Source organism: Oncorhynchus keta, chromosome 26 (genome assembly GCF_023373465.1).
Source record: "Oncorhynchus keta strain PuntledgeMale-10-30-2019 chromosome 26, Oket_V2, whole genome shotgun sequence".
In the NCBI taxonomy this organism is placed as follows: Eukaryota; Metazoa; Chordata; class Actinopteri; order Salmoniformes; family Salmonidae; genus Oncorhynchus; species Oncorhynchus keta.
Window position 1 is genome coordinate 42,646,636 of NC_068446.1, and position 15,248 is coordinate 42,661,883.

Sequence of the window (15,248 nt, forward strand, 5' to 3'; positions counted from 1 at the left end):
ATCTAGGATTCTGAAATAGATTGATTGAGATTTTTTTTTAGCATCTGGTTACTTAGTGTTGGTGGTATAAAATAACCTGAGACTGAACTATAGGTACTGAGTGCATTGGTCTGAGTCGTAAGAAGGGTGATTCAGAGCTAAGCCAACCCAGGAAATAGGGGCCCCTCGTAGTGGGGCTATCGTGGAAGCTCTGGCCTGGATGATCCTGAGAAGACACCAGGTGGAACGAGGGTAAGACAGTATAGACACTAGGCTTTGAGGATAGCCCACGTTACTGTAAAGGCCCTTTACTGTCACGGTTGAGGAACAGTTCCTAGCTGTAAACTAGCTCAGTGGTAAGGCAAGGCGGCATCGATCAGATCTGCCGGATTAATGACAAGGAATAACTGATTGCTATTGGGTAGGCAGGTTTGAGTTGAGTTGTTAATCTTGCAGAGGAGGTATTGTTACTTTGACAATACCGAAGGAAAATATTAAACTCAACATGTAAAGTGTTGGTCCCCTTTTTCACGAGCTGAAATAAAAGATCCCTTATTTATGAGAAAAAAAATGACATCTCTGTTCGTGAGCGTTTCTCCTTTGTCAAGATAATCCATCCACCTGACAGGTGTGGCATATCAAGAAGCTGATAAAATAGCATGATCATTACACAGGTGCACCTTGTGCTGGGGACAATAAAAGGCCACTCTTAACATGTTCAGTTTGTCACACAACACAATGCCACAGATGTCTCAAGTTGAGGGAGTGTGCAATTGGCATCTAGACTGCAGGAAGGTCCATCAGAGCTGTTGCCAGAGAATGTAATATTAATTTTTCTACCATAAGCCGCCTCCAACGTCTTTTCTGAGAATTTAGCAGTACGTCCAACGGGCCTCACAACCGCAGACCACGTGTAACCGTGCCAGCCCAGGACCTCCACATCTGGACTCTTTACCTACAGGATCATCTGAGACCAGCCACCCAGACAGCTGATGAAACTGTGGAGTATTTATGTCTGTAATAAAGCACTTTTGTGTGGAAAAACTCAGTCTGATAGGCTGTGCCCCTGCCCAGTCATGTGAAATCCAATAGATTAGGGCCTAATGAACTTATTAGCAATTCACTGACTTCCTTATATATATATTTTTTAACCTTTATTTAACTACACAAGTCAGTTAAGAACAAATTCTTATTTTCAATGACGGCCAGAAACAGTGGGTTAACTGCCTTGTTCAGGGGTAGAACGACAGATTTGTGCCTTGTCATTTTGGGGGTTTGAACTTGCAACCTTCCGATAACTAGTCCAACGCTCTAACCACTAGGCTACCCTGCCTCCCCATATATAACTGTAACTCAGTAAAATCATAGAAATTGTTGACCGTTGCGTTTATTGTTTTGTCCAGTATATTTTCCAAGTTTGGAAAGTATTGTATTGAGAGATCTTGGTTGATAGATGCCATATATCACGTTTTCGTGCAGATCGGACAAAAATTCAAAATGGTGGAAAATCCATCATGACGGACCTTCTGGTTCCCTGAGGGAAATGTCTTCTTTGTGACCTACAGTATGTACTGAACCTACAGTATGTACTGACCCTACAGTATGTACTGAACCTACAGTATGTACTGACCCTACAGTATGTACTGAACCTACAGTATGTACTGAACCTACAGTATGTACTGACCCTACAGTATGTACTGAACCTACAGTATGTACTGACCCTACAGTATGTACTGAACCTACAGTATGTACTGAACACACAATATGTACTGACCCTACAGTATGTACTGAATTTCATGGCTATAGGTCACCTGGGGGGTGAGGGGCGTGACCTTTTAAAGTTAGCATTTTCAATCGCCACCATGTGGGCATTTGGCATGGCATGAGAGGGTGTGGCGTGGCATGGCATGAGAGGGTGTGGCATGGCATGAGAGTGTGTGGCGTGGCATGAGAGGGTGTGGCATGGCATGAGAGTGTGTGGCGTGGCATGGCATGAGAGGGTGTGGCGTGGCATGGCATGAGAGGGTGTGGCGTGGCATGGTATGGCATGAGAGGGTGTGGCATGGCATGTGGGGGTGTGGCGTGGCATGTGGGGGTGTGGCATGGCATGTGGGGGTGTGGCGTGGCATGGTATGGCATGAGAGGGTGTGGCGTGGCATGGTATGGCATGAGAGGGTGTGGCGTGGCATGGTATGGCATGAGAGGGTGTGGCGTCACATGTGGGGGTGTGGCATGGCATGAGAGGGTGTGGCGTGGCATGTGGGGGTGTGGTATGGCATGAGAGGGTGTGGCGTGGCATGTGGGGGTGTGGCATGGCATGAGAGGGTGTGGCGTGGCATGTGGGGGTGTGGCATGGCATGAGAGGGTGTGGCGTGGCATGTGGGGGTGTGGCATGGCATGTGGGGGTGTGGCGTGACATGTGGAGGTGTAGCATGGCATGTGGGGGTGTGGTGTGGCATGTGGGGGTGTGGCATGTGGGTGTGTGGCATGTGGGGATGTGGCGTGGCATGTGGGGGTGTGGCGTGGCATGTGGGGGTGTGGCGTGGCATGTGGGGGTGTGGCGTGGCATGTGGGGGTGTGGTGTGGCATGTGGGGGTGTGGCATGGCATGTGGGGTGGGGCATGGCATGTGGGGGTGTGGCATGGCATGTGGGGGTGGCATGGGGTGTGTGGCATGTGGGGGTGTGGCATGTGGGGGGTGTGGCGTGGCATGTGGGGGTGTGGCATGTGGGGTGGCATGGCATGGGGGGTGTGGCATGTGGCATGTGGGGGTGTGGCGTGGCATGTGGGGGGGGTGTGGCATGGCATGTGGGGGTGTGGCATGGCATGTGGGGGTGTGGCATGGCATGTGGGGGTGTGGCATGGCATGTGGGGGTGTGGCATGGCATGTGGGGGTGTGGCATGGCATAGCATGGCATGTGGGGGTGTGGCATGGCATGTGGGGGTGTGGCATGGCATGTGGGGGCGTGGCGTGGCATGTGGGGGTGTAGCGTGGCATGTGGGGGTGTGGCGTGGCATGTGGGGGTGTGGCATGGCATGTGGGGGTGTGGCATGGCATGTGGGGGTGTGGCGTGGCATGTGGGGGTGTGGCGTGGCATGTGGGGGTGTGGCATGGCATGTGGGGGTGTGGCGTGACCCTTAACTATCATTCACTTTACATCCTCCTAAACCTTATTAGTTATTTATTATTATTATTTTGTGTGAATTTGTATTTTTTTTTTTACCTCCCTCAAATTCACAGAACTGGTAGAGTAATAATAATGACTGAGAAGAAATACCATCCCCCCGAACGCCATAATGAACGCCAGCACATACAATAGTGTTTCACAAGCTCCGGTGTTGAAAGCCGTAATGAAAAAGAAACAGACGGGTTTAAATTGAAAGCAGAGGGATGTTTTGGTCTCGTAAAGGGTCGGAATAAATGGAGGACAATGAGCCCATTTGGAAGCTAGATGTGTAGTCCTTGGCAACAGGGAGATGGCCTAGGCTATGCACTTATTGTATGGTACTGTGTTGCTTAGCAACATGAAAGTTAGGACAAATTATACAGGTCATCTCAACAAGCCTAAAATAGCCTGCAGTTGTTTGCATATGAAGTTAACAGCAGTGGCTATACTTGATTGCTATCAGCATACAGAACGTCATTATGGCTCAGGACAACTACAACAATTCTTATTGCCTCTCCCCTCCCTATTCTCTCTGTCTTATAGCCTCTCCTCTCCCTATCCTCTCTGTCTTATAGCCTCTCCTCTCCCTATCCTCTCTGTCTTATAGCCTCTCCTCTCCCTATCCTCTCTGTCTTACAGCCTCTCCTCTCTATCCTCTCTGTCTTATAGCATCTCCTCTCCCTATCCTCTCTGTCTTATAGCCTCTCCTCTCCCTATCCTCTCTGTCTTATAGCCTCTCCTCTCCCTATCCTCTCTGTCTTATAGCCTCTCCTCTCCCTATCCTCTCTGTCTTATAGCCTCTCCTCTCCCTATCCTCTCTGTCTTATAGCCTCTCCTCTCCCTATCCTCTCTGTCTTATAGCCTCTCCTCTCCCTATCCTCTCTGTCTTATAGCCTCTCCTCTCCCTATCCTCTCTGTCTTATAGCCTCTCCTCTCCCTATCCTCTCTGTCTTATAGCCTCTCCTCTCCCTATCCTCTCTGTCTTATAGCCTCTCCTCTCCCTATCCTCTCTGTCTTATAGCCTCTCCTCTCCCTATCCTCTCTGTCTTATAGCCTCTCCTCTCCCTATCCTCTCTGTCTTATAGCCTCTCCTCTCCCTATCCTCTCTGTCTTATAGCCTCTCCTCTCCCTATCCTCTCTGTCTTATAGCCTCTCCTCTCCCTATCCTCTCTGTCTTATAGCCTCTCCTCTCCCTATCCTCTCTGTCTTATCGCCTCTCCTCTCCCTATCCTCTCTGTCTTATAGCCTCTCCTCTCCCTATCCTCTCTGTCTTATAGCCTCTCCTCTCCCTATCCTCTCTGTCTTATCGCCTCTCCTCTCCCTATCCTCTCTGTCTTATAGCCTCTCCTCTCCCTATCCTCTCTGTCTTATAGCCTCTCCTCTCCCTATCCTCTCTGTCTTATCGCCTCTCCTCTCCCTATCCTCTCTGTCTTATCGCCTCTCCTCTCCCTATCCTCTCTGTCTTATAGCTTCTCTCTATCCTGTCTGTCATACAGCCTCTCCTCTCTATCCTCTCTGTCTTACAGCCTCTCCTCTCCCTATCCATCTTGTCATGTGGAGGTTGTGTGTGTGTGTGTGTGTGTGTGTGTGTGTGTGTGTGTGTGTGTGTGTGTGTGTGTGTGTGTGTGTGTGTGTGTGTGTGTGTGTGTGTGTGTAACGGATGTGAAACGGCTAGCTTAGTTAGCGATGTGCGCTAAATAGCGTTCAATCGGTTACGTCACTTGCTCTGAGACCTTGAAGTAGTAGTTCCCCTTGCTCTGCAAGGGCCGCGGCTTTTGTGGAGCGATGGGTAACGATGCTTCGAGGGTGACTGTTGTTGATGTGTGTAGAAGGTCCCTGGTTTGCGCCCGGGTTTGGGCGAGGGGACGGTTTAAAGTTATACTGTTACGTGTGTGTGTGTGTGTGTGAGACTGTGTGGGGGGGAGAGGTCATGGTTTGGCTGTGTATTGCTGTAACCACTACCTCTCTGGATTTGGGAGGGCTTGGGAAGTCCAAATGAATGGTGAGGACTGTAGACAGGCGTCTTGTCCTCTGTAGTAACAGGACATTGGTTGGTTCCACTCAGACCCTGTTTGGGATTAAAGAGGGTCAAAGAGAAGAGGAGATACCACTTCATAGTGTATGTATATATATATATATACACATGTAATGCCTTCTGATTAGGTGGACGTCTCGGTTCTTAGACAATCAAACTGGGTCAATGTCTGACTTGTAACATACAGTGTATGTAGAAATGTAAACAGTATTTTGGCAAGAGATTCAGATCTCTTAATTTCACAGTATTGGTGCCGACAGTCACAGGGACCCTGGTTTGAGTCGTGGTAGTAGGGGCCTTTTTCCTAATACTCCACATCGGTGTCAGGGCCAACGAAAGCGCCCCTAATTTCTATTTTTTTATTTATTTATTTATTTATTTTTTTTTTTTTTGGGGGGGGGGTAAATATTTAAAGCAGTTGTTATTATTGAATGAAATAATTGACCCAGATCATTGCTACAAAGTGCTGTGATTTTTTTTTTATACTAAATATTTTTTTTAACTCAACATGCAATACTTTCAAATATTTTACTGAGTTACAGTTCATATGAGGATATAAGTCAATTGAAATAAATACACTAGGCTCTAATCTATGGATTTCACATGAGTGGACAGGGGTGCAGCAATGGGTGGGCCTTGGAGGGCATAGACCCACCCACTTAGGAGCAAAGCCCAGCCAATCAGAATGCATTCCCCTCCCCCCCCCAGACAATTCTTCAGGTGAAGAAGACGAATGTGGAGGATAGAGTGGTGACACGTGGTCTGCGGTTGTAGACGTAAATTCTCTAAAACGACGTTGGAGGCGGCTTATGGTAGAGAAATTAACATTAAATTATCTGGCAGCAGCTCTGGTGGACATTCCTGCCAGTCAGCATGCCAATTGCACACTCCCTCAAAACTTGAAACATCTGTGGCATTGTGTTGTGACAAAACGGCACGTTTTAGAGTGGCCTTTTATTGTCCCCATCACAAGGTACACCTGTGTAATTATCATGCTGTTTTATCAGCTTCTTGATATGCCACACCTGTCAGGTGGATGGATTATCTTGGCAAAGGAGAAATGCTCACTAACAGTGATGTGAATACATTTGAGCACAACATTTAAGAGACTAGCTTTTTTTATTCAGATCATGAAACATGAGACCAACATTTTATATTGTCACGTTTATATTTTAGTTCAGTGTATTTCAGCGTCTTCTCACCTGACAACCGCGCTGCCTATTTGCGGTCCTTTAAAATATGTACTCTGCCGCCACCTTTCGGTTGTCAGCAGGTACTGTACACAATCATTCTGAGATTTCCAACTTCTTGATGCCCAGATTGAATAACTATCAAACGAATTATTTACACATAATAACGCATAATAACTCCCTTTAACCAACCAAGTAGTATGCCTGCATATATTTCTGCTGTTATTTCAAACCACAACACATCCCGATTCCAAAGGTTGTCAGCGGACCAAGAGAGTAGTTAAACCACCTAGTGACATCACTGTGCAACAGGTAAAGTCGCTTTTACATTCCTGAACCTGAGAAACGAACACGGTGTTTGAGTTTCTTGGGAAAGTACGGAAGAAGTGGTTTGACAGGTGCACCGAATGCTATTTTTGTTACGTGTAAATGTTGAATAAAAAAAATAAGAATCGTCCTTTGAGCGCGCGGCTGTGGCTTGGTCGTCGGACGCCGAAAGAGGAGAGCTCTCTCTGTTTGTGTTGAATATCTATTCAGCTGTCATGTCGCGGCACAGGAGACAGGTAGATACAACTCTTTTTATTATAATAGACGGCTGATTAAATGGGGATCCACATGCATGTCAACAAGCCGTTTGAGTATCCGTTTAGCCTTCATACTGTAACTAACTAACTATACATGAACAAATAATCGGCATAGGCCTACGTTTGTATTGATTACTGTTGAGTATATATTTGTGGTGGTCTTTCACATAGTGGGTAAATTGATTCATTTCACGGCTAGGAAGAAATAGATGAATGGGCAGTGGAATATGATCCTGTGATTGACCTTGATTGCATAGGCTACATGATCAAATATTGCATAATTCCACTCTGTTTTATTTGCGTAGCACAGCTAGGTTTAGGCTACCCATTGACATAAGTGGGCCCACGCGCTTTCTTCTCTCAACACGCGCTACGATACACCGGTCATATACCTTATTCTATGATAATATATGGCCTGATGAGTTGCTCTCTGCGGACTGTAGTCTATTATAATTCTGTTCTATTGTAATGACAGATACGTATCTGCTATCCCCTGAAACGTGAAGGCTGACCGGCACATAGTGAATCATCGCTTTTAAAAAATTAGGTCACAAAAAAGGAGTGACTGGAATTTGTTTTTTTTTTCAACATACAATTCCCATCTTCTGGCGTCTTTAGGGGCTCAAGAGAAGTGTGTTGTTTGTGTGTCTCGGGTTTATGTCACTTGTAATATCTTTAATTAGATATAACTATGAACAACAGTACCAGTCACAAGTTTGGAAACACCTACTCATTCAATGGTTTTTCTTTATTTTGACTATTTTCTACATTGTAGAATAACAGTGAAGACACCAAAAACTATGAAGACATCAAAAACTAGAGGATAAGAGGCGGCAGCGTAGCCTAGTGGTTAGAGCGTTGGACTAGTAACCGGAAGGTTGAGAGTTCAAACCCCCGAGCAAGGTACACATCTGTCATTCTGCCCCTGAACAGTTCCCAGGCCCCTGAACAGTTCCCAGGCCCCTGAACAGTTCCCAGGCCCCTGAACAGTTCCCAGGCCCCTGAACAGTTCCCAGGCTGTCATTGAAAATAATAATGTGTTCTTAACTGACTTGCCTGGTTAAATAAAGGTCAAATTAAAAAAATAAAAAATAAAATGAGAGTTAACTACACCTCAGATTGCAGCCCAAATTAACACTTCACAGAGTTCAAGTTACAGACACATCTCAACATCAACTGTTCAGAAGAGACTGTATGAATCAGGCCTTCATGGTCAAATTGCTGCAAAGAAACCACTACTAAAGGACACCAATAAGAAGAACATACTTGCTTGGGCCAAGAAACACAAGCAGTGGATATTAGACTGGTGAAAATGTGTCCTTTGCTTTGCTGGTGACACTGTCTATGATTTATTTAGAATTCAAGGAAAACATAACCAGCATGGCTAGTGCTCAGCATATGTGGGAACTCCTTCAAGACTGTTGGAAAAGCATTCCAGGTGATGCTGGTTGAGAGAATGCCAAGAGTGTGCAAACCTGTCATTAAGGCAAAGGGTAGCTACTTTGAAGAATCTCAAATATTAAATCTATTTGGATTTGTTTAACACTTTTTTGGTTACTACATGATTCCATATGTGTTATTTCATAGTGTTGATGTCTTCACTATTATTATACAATGTAGAAAAATAGTAAAAATAAAGAAAAAACCTTTAATGAGTTGGTGTGTCCAATCTTTTGACTGGTACTGTATGTATATTTTTCTACACATGAGAAATAAAACACTGCGTTTAGGTTACTATGTTACTAGGTTACTAGGTTACTATGTTACTCTCAGCATGAACAAAGAACTAGGAAGACTGACTGGATCGAACTAGGAAGACTAACTGGATCGTATCGTTGCACCTCTGTTGCCGTAGAAACACTCTTCACCCCGGACATGTATAGCAAGCAGAAGTCAATGCATCGCGGCCCTCACAGCTAACGTCCATTTGGAAACTCCTACTCACCTTGCTGTGTGGTCCTGTGTTCTCATCATGTTTTAGGCCAGCATCGAACTCCTACTCACCTTGCTGTGTGGTCCTGTGTTCTCATCATGTTTTAGGCCAGCATCGAACTCCTACTCACCTTGCTGTGTGGTCCTGTGTTCTCATCATGTTTTAGGCCAGCATCGAACTCCTACTCACCTTGCTGTGTGGTCCTGTGTTCTCATCATGTTTTAGGCCAGCATCGAACTCCTACTCACCTTGCTGTGTGGTCCTGTGTTCTCATCATGTTTTAGGCCAGCATCGAACTCCTACTCACCTTGCTGTGTGGTCCTGTGCTCTCATCATGTTTTAGGCCAGCATCGAACTCCTACTCACCTTGCTGTGTGGTCCTGTGTTCTCATCATGTTTTAGGCCAGCATCGAACTCCTACTCACCTTGCTGTGTGGTCCTGTGTTCTCATCATGTTTTAGGCCAGCATCGAACTCCTACTCATCTTGCTGTGTGGTCCTGTGTTCTCATCATGTTTTAGGCCAGCATCGAACTCCTACTCACCTTGCTGTGTGGTCCTGTGCTCTCATCATGTTTTAGGCCAGCATCGAACTCCTACTCACCTTGCTGTGTGGTCCTGTGCTCTCATCATGTTTTAGGCCAGCATCAAACTCCTACTCACCTTGCTGTGTGGTCCTGTGTTCTCATCATGTTTTAGGCCAGCATCGAACTCCTGGAGCTGATGGGAGTGGTGAAGGAAAACGGGAACCATTTTGATAGTCCTGAGACATCACCACTACTTCCCTCAGTGGTAAGAGATGACTGATGAAACACAGGCCTAGTTCACTGTATTACTGTATGTAAAACCAGATTTACAGTGCATTGCTGGTTGTTTTATATAGTCTATGGACAGTCATACAGTGCATTCGTAAAGTATTCAGACCACTTAACTTTTTTCACATTTTGTTACGTTACAGACAATCTAAAATGGAATTTAAAAAAAAAGATTCCTCATCAATCTATACACAATACCCCATAATGACATCACAATACCCCATAATGACATCACAATACCCCATAATTACATCACAATACCCCATAATAACATCACAATACCCCATAATGACAAAGCAAAAACAAGTTTTCTATAAATTTTAGCAAATTTATTAAGAACAAAAAAAATGGAAATATTAAATTTACATAAGTATTCAGACCCTTTACTCAGTACTTTGTTGAAGCACATTTGGCAGCGATTACAGCCTCCAGTCTTCTTGGGTATGATGCTACAAGCTTGGCGCTCCTATCAAGGATCTCTTTGTACTTTGCTCTGTTCATCTTTCCCTCGATCCTGATTGGTCTCCCAGTCCCTGCTGCTGAAAAACATCCCCACAGAATGATGCTGCTACCGCCATGCTTCAACATAGGGATGGTGCCAGGTTTCCTTCAGATGTGACGCTTGGCATTCAGGCCAAAGAGTTCAGTCTTGGTTTCATCAGACCAGAGGATCTTGTTTCTCATGGTTTGAGAGTCCTTTAGGTGCCTTTTGGCAAACTCCAAGCAAGCTGTCATGCCTTTTACTGAGGAGTGGCTTCCGTCTTTCCGCTCTATCATAAAAACCTGATTGGTGGAGAGCTGCAGAGATGGTTGTCCTTCTGGAAGGTTCTCCCATCTCCATAGAAGAACTCTGGAGCACTCCACAGAGTGACCATCTAGTTCTTGGTCACCTCCCTGACCAAGGCCCTTCTCCCCCAATTGCTCAGTTTGGCCGGGCGGCCAGCTCTAGGAAGAGTCTTGGTGGTTCCAAACTTCTTCCATTTTAGAATGATGGAGGCCACTGTGTTCTTGGGTACCTTTAATGCTGCAGACATTTCTTGGTACCCTTCCCCAGATGTTTGCCTCGACACAATCCTGTCTCGGAGCTCTAAGGACAATTCCTCCAACCTCATGGCTTGGTTTTTGCTCTGACCTGCACTGTCAACTGTGGGACCTTATATAGACAGGTGTGTTTCCAAATCATGTCCAATCAATTGAATTTACCACAGGTGGACTCCAATCAAGTTGTAGAAACATCTCAAGGATGATCAATGGAAACAGGATGCACCTGAACTCAATTTCGAGTCTCATAGCAAACGGTCTGAATACTTATGTAAATAAGGGATTTCTGTTTTATTTATTTTGAATAGATTTGATGAAAAAACGGTTTTTGCTTTGTCATCATTGGATATTGCGTGTAGTTTGATGAGGATTATTATTATTTTTCTAAATCAATTTTTGAATAAGGCTGTAATGTAATAAAATGTGGGGAAAGGGGTCTGAATACTGATGTATCCCAGAATGCTCTGGGATACATCAGTTACTGTATGTAACCATCATGTCATAGATTTATTTTCGTCTTTATGTTCAGTATTGGATCCATAAAATCACTCAAGTCTACACTATCTTGTTAATCTTTCCTCCTCAGCATACTCAACTAGCATGCGACTATGTTTCTCTCTCTCTCTCTCTCTGTGTGTGTTTTGTGTGTGTGGTTCATCTTTCCTCCTCAGCATACTCCACTGTCATACGACTATGTCCTGGTCGCTAAGACAGTGGATGATCCGGAGAAAGATACCTTCAAGATGCAAGAGGCCTTTATCGAGAAACTGAAGATGAAGAACTTAAAGATAACAGTGAGTTAGTTATATTACCAGTTTAACAAGCTGTAGAGTTAGGTTGTTCTTAAGCCGAGGCTAGTTAATCGTCCTTTTTGTTGTTCTTGTAAAATACATATTATCTTTAGAAGAGTTTTTAAAACCAAATTTAAGTATAATCATCTCTGTGTGGGTTTAAACTAAAATGAGTTTACCTGCTCATTATTTCCTAGTCGATTATCTTAGCTTTGTTATAAGACATTATAAAGGCTCAAGCCTCTATTTTAACAAACGTAACACAATGATAATCTAAGGCTCAGGCCTCTATTTTAACAAACCTAATGCAATGATAATCTAAGGCTCAAGCCTCTATTTTAACAAACCTAACGCAATGATAATCTAAGGCTCAGGCCTCTATTTTAACAAACCTAACGCAATGATAATCTAAGGCTCAGGCCTCTATTTTAACAAACCTAACGCAATGATAATCTAAGGCTCAGGCCTCTATTTTAACAAACCTAATGCAATGATAATCTAAGGCTCAGGCCTCTATTTTAACAAACCTAACGCAATGATAATCTAAGGCTCAGGCCTCTATTTTAACAAACCTAACACAGTAGCGCTATAGGTTCAGGTGTGTGTCAGAAATATTTTTGCTATTTTTTTACTATCACAATTATCAAAGCACTTGCTGGCGTCGGCGCGAAAGGGCTTTGTTTTGATGGTGTGTGGGGGGTTGTGTGTGTGTGTGTGTGGGGGGGGTTGTGGGTGTGTCGAGGCTTGGCCTCACACTGGCCAATCAGAACGTGCTCCTTGGGGAAATATGTGGTTGCTTCAAGTTGTTTATTTAATGTCTTTTATGTTTGGCCTTGGAATCAACTCCAGTTCCAACGTTTGTCCGTTATAGTTTGTTAAATGGCTTTACAGAAACAAAATAACTAAATGTAGACCTATCTTTGCTAAATACGTTAACTTGAATCCATTTTGCAGTAGTAATTGTAATTGCATGGCCTCAATAACTTTCACACTGATAAAAGGGGCTAGGCCTACGGCAAATTGCATTATGGTTGAGCATGGACTAGCCAAACATTGTCAATAACCAAGATTAAATTAATTATTGATAAGGTCTAAAAATATATATTTTTAATTCTAAACAAAACTAAACAAAAACTTGTTTTAAATAAGCTATGTCACACTTACAGGCACCACGACTTCTTTCCGTGGACACATAACATTTAAACTATGGAGGGTTTTTACACACATCCAAACTTTTTTTCACAGTAGCTGGACAGAGATCCAGTATAAAGTGAAAGGGAGAATGTCCACTCACCGTTCTACTGGTTTATGAACATAATAGGGACCATTTTACAGATCAGAAAAATATGCATTGCAATGCAGCCCACAGATGTAACCATAAAACCCAGAAGGTGAATCATTCTACTAAGATTGCTTTGTATTTTCCTTTAGTTTTATTTACAACCAATCAATTCAACAAGAATAAAATACCATGTCAAAAGTAATTATCTCATAAAATCGGCAGAATACATTTTTAAAAAGACACACATTGCTGTTGAACCAGCCTTCGTTATTGTAGGCCCAAGGAAGGGTTTTGAACAAATGAAACTGAAAACAAGCAATTGTTACATGTTACAGATAACCTCGTACTCAGAAGTTTTCACCGGTATTCACCGAGGTATTCACCGAGGTTCACTGTTATTCACCAAGGTTTTCACTGTTATTCCCCGAGGCTTTCACTGAGGTATTCACCGGTATTCACCGAGGTTTTCACCGAGGTTTTCACTGGTATTCACTGAGTTATTCACCGAGGTTTTCACCGGTATTCACTGAGGTTTTCACTGAGGTATTCACCGGTATTCACTGAGGTTTTCACCGGTATTCACCGAGGTTTTCACCGGTATTCACTGAGGTTTTCACCGGTTTTCACCGAGGTTTTCACCGAGGTTTTCACTGAGGTTTTCACCGAGGTTTTCACCAAGGTTTTCACTGAGGTTTTCACCGAGGTTCTCATCTCTCGTTTCATGGGGCATGGAAATAGCCTACGTCATTGAGGGGGTTTTACGCACATCCTAAATGGAACATGCATGGCTAAAATAATCTGGGCCTGCCTACAATGCATAGATACAAAGGGAATGTTAGCTCACTGCTGTTTTACTGCTCTCAGATGTTATATTTTAACAACGCCTTGGGTGACAAAAATTGATTTCCAAGCGGTCTCAGGAGCCAAACCTTTTATTGACACTCTTGACTACTTTGTGATTGCATTGGGCAGGACACAAAAAAAAGCCTTAATTGAGAGGAGGGGAGGGCGTGCTTGGTTTTTAACCAAATAAAATGAAATGGGAAAACAACATGAATCTTTTATGTTTCTAAATAGGCACCGAAAGCACATTAGGCAACTCTTGTGCCATATGCATATGGGCAGTGTGCCGTCGCGGCTGGATAGGCTGCGTTTCAGCTGTCAACATTCATGCTGTAACCAACTCTTTATTTTTATTTTTTATTTCTTTCTACATTGTATATTAATAGTGAAGACATCAAAACTATTAAATCATTCTTATGGAATCATGTAGTAACCAAAAAAAAGTGTTAAACAAATCCAAATATATTTTAGATTCTTCAAAGTAGCTACTACCCTTTGCCTTAATGACAGCTTTGCACACTCTTGGCATTCTCTCAACCAGCTTCACCTGGATTGCTTTTCCAACAGTCTTGAAGGAGTTCCCACATATGCTGAGCACTTGTTTTGCTGCTTTTCCTTCACTTTGCTGTCCAATTCATCCCAAACCATCTCAATTGGGTTGAGGTTGGGTGATTGTGGAGGCCAGGTCATCTGATGCAGCACTCCATCACTCTCCTTCTTGGTCAAATAGCCCTTACACAACCTGGAGGTGTGTTTTGGGTCTTTGTCCTGTTGAAAAACAAATGATAGTTCCACTTAGCGCAAACCAGAATGTTGTGGTAGCCATGCTGATGAAGTGGCCTTGATTCTAAATAAATCACAGACAGCATCACCAACAAAGCACCCCACACCATAACACCTCCTCCTCCAGGCTTCACGATGGGAACCACACATGCGGAGATTGTCCATCCACCTACTCTGCGTCTCACAAAGACATGGCGGTTGGATACCAAAAATCTCAAATTTGGACTCTGACCAAAGGACAGATTTCCACCAGTCTAATTTCCATTGCTCGTGTTTCTTGGCCCAAGCAAGTCTCTTCTTCTTATTGGTGTCCTTTAGTAGTGGTTTCTTTGCAGCAATTTGAGCATGAAGGCCTGATTCACACAGTTTCCTCTGAACAGTTGATGTTGAGATGTGTCTGTAACTTGAACTCTGTGAAGCATTTATTTGGGCTGCCATCTGAGGTGCAGTTACTTGCCGATTTCTGAGGCTGGTAACTCTACTGAACTTACCTGCAGCAGAGGTAACTCTGGGTCTTCTGTATACCAAACCTACCTTGTCACAACACAACTGATTGGCCAAACGCATTAAAAAAGGAAATATATTCCACAAATGAACTTTTAACAAGGCACACCTGTTAATGTAAATGCCTTCCAGGTGACTACCTCATGAAGCTAGTTGAGAGAATGCCAAGAGTGTGCAAAGCTGTCATCAAGGCAAAGGGTGGCTACTTTGAAGAATCTCAAATATACATTTTGTTTAACACTTTTTTGGTTACTACATGATTCCATATGTGTTATTTCATAGTTTGATGTCTTCATTATTATTC

General features: G+C 43.8%; 2 protein-coding genes across 3 annotated transcripts in view; one reads left to right on the top strand and one right to left on the bottom strand.

Annotated features, from left to right (window-relative positions):
* Positions 1 to 1,786: 1,786 nt before the first annotated feature.
* On the bottom strand, positions 1,787 to 3,127 carry LOC127912210 (uncharacterized). The gene has a single exon (XM_052481122.1). It carries the CDS (start codon positions 3,125 to 3,127, stop codon positions 1,787 to 1,789), a length of 1,341 nt encoding a protein of 446 aa, XP_052337082.1.
* A 3,587-nt stretch (positions 3,128 to 6,714) lies between these two features.
* Positions 6,715 to 15,248, top strand: part of LOC118377673 (anoctamin-9) — a 46,230-nt gene continuing 37,696 nt past the window's right edge. For both annotated transcript variants that reach the window (XM_052480964.1, XM_052480966.1), the window contains exons 1-3: positions 6,715 to 6,933; positions 9,585 to 9,677; positions 11,413 to 11,535. In XM_052480964.1, the coding sequence (XP_052336924.1) occupies positions 6,913 to 6,933; positions 9,585 to 9,677; positions 11,413 to 11,535 (237 nt within the window). In that variant the 5' untranslated portion in view covers positions 6,715 to 6,912. The remainder of the gene's footprint in view (positions 6,934 to 9,584; positions 9,678 to 11,412; positions 11,536 to 15,248) is intronic.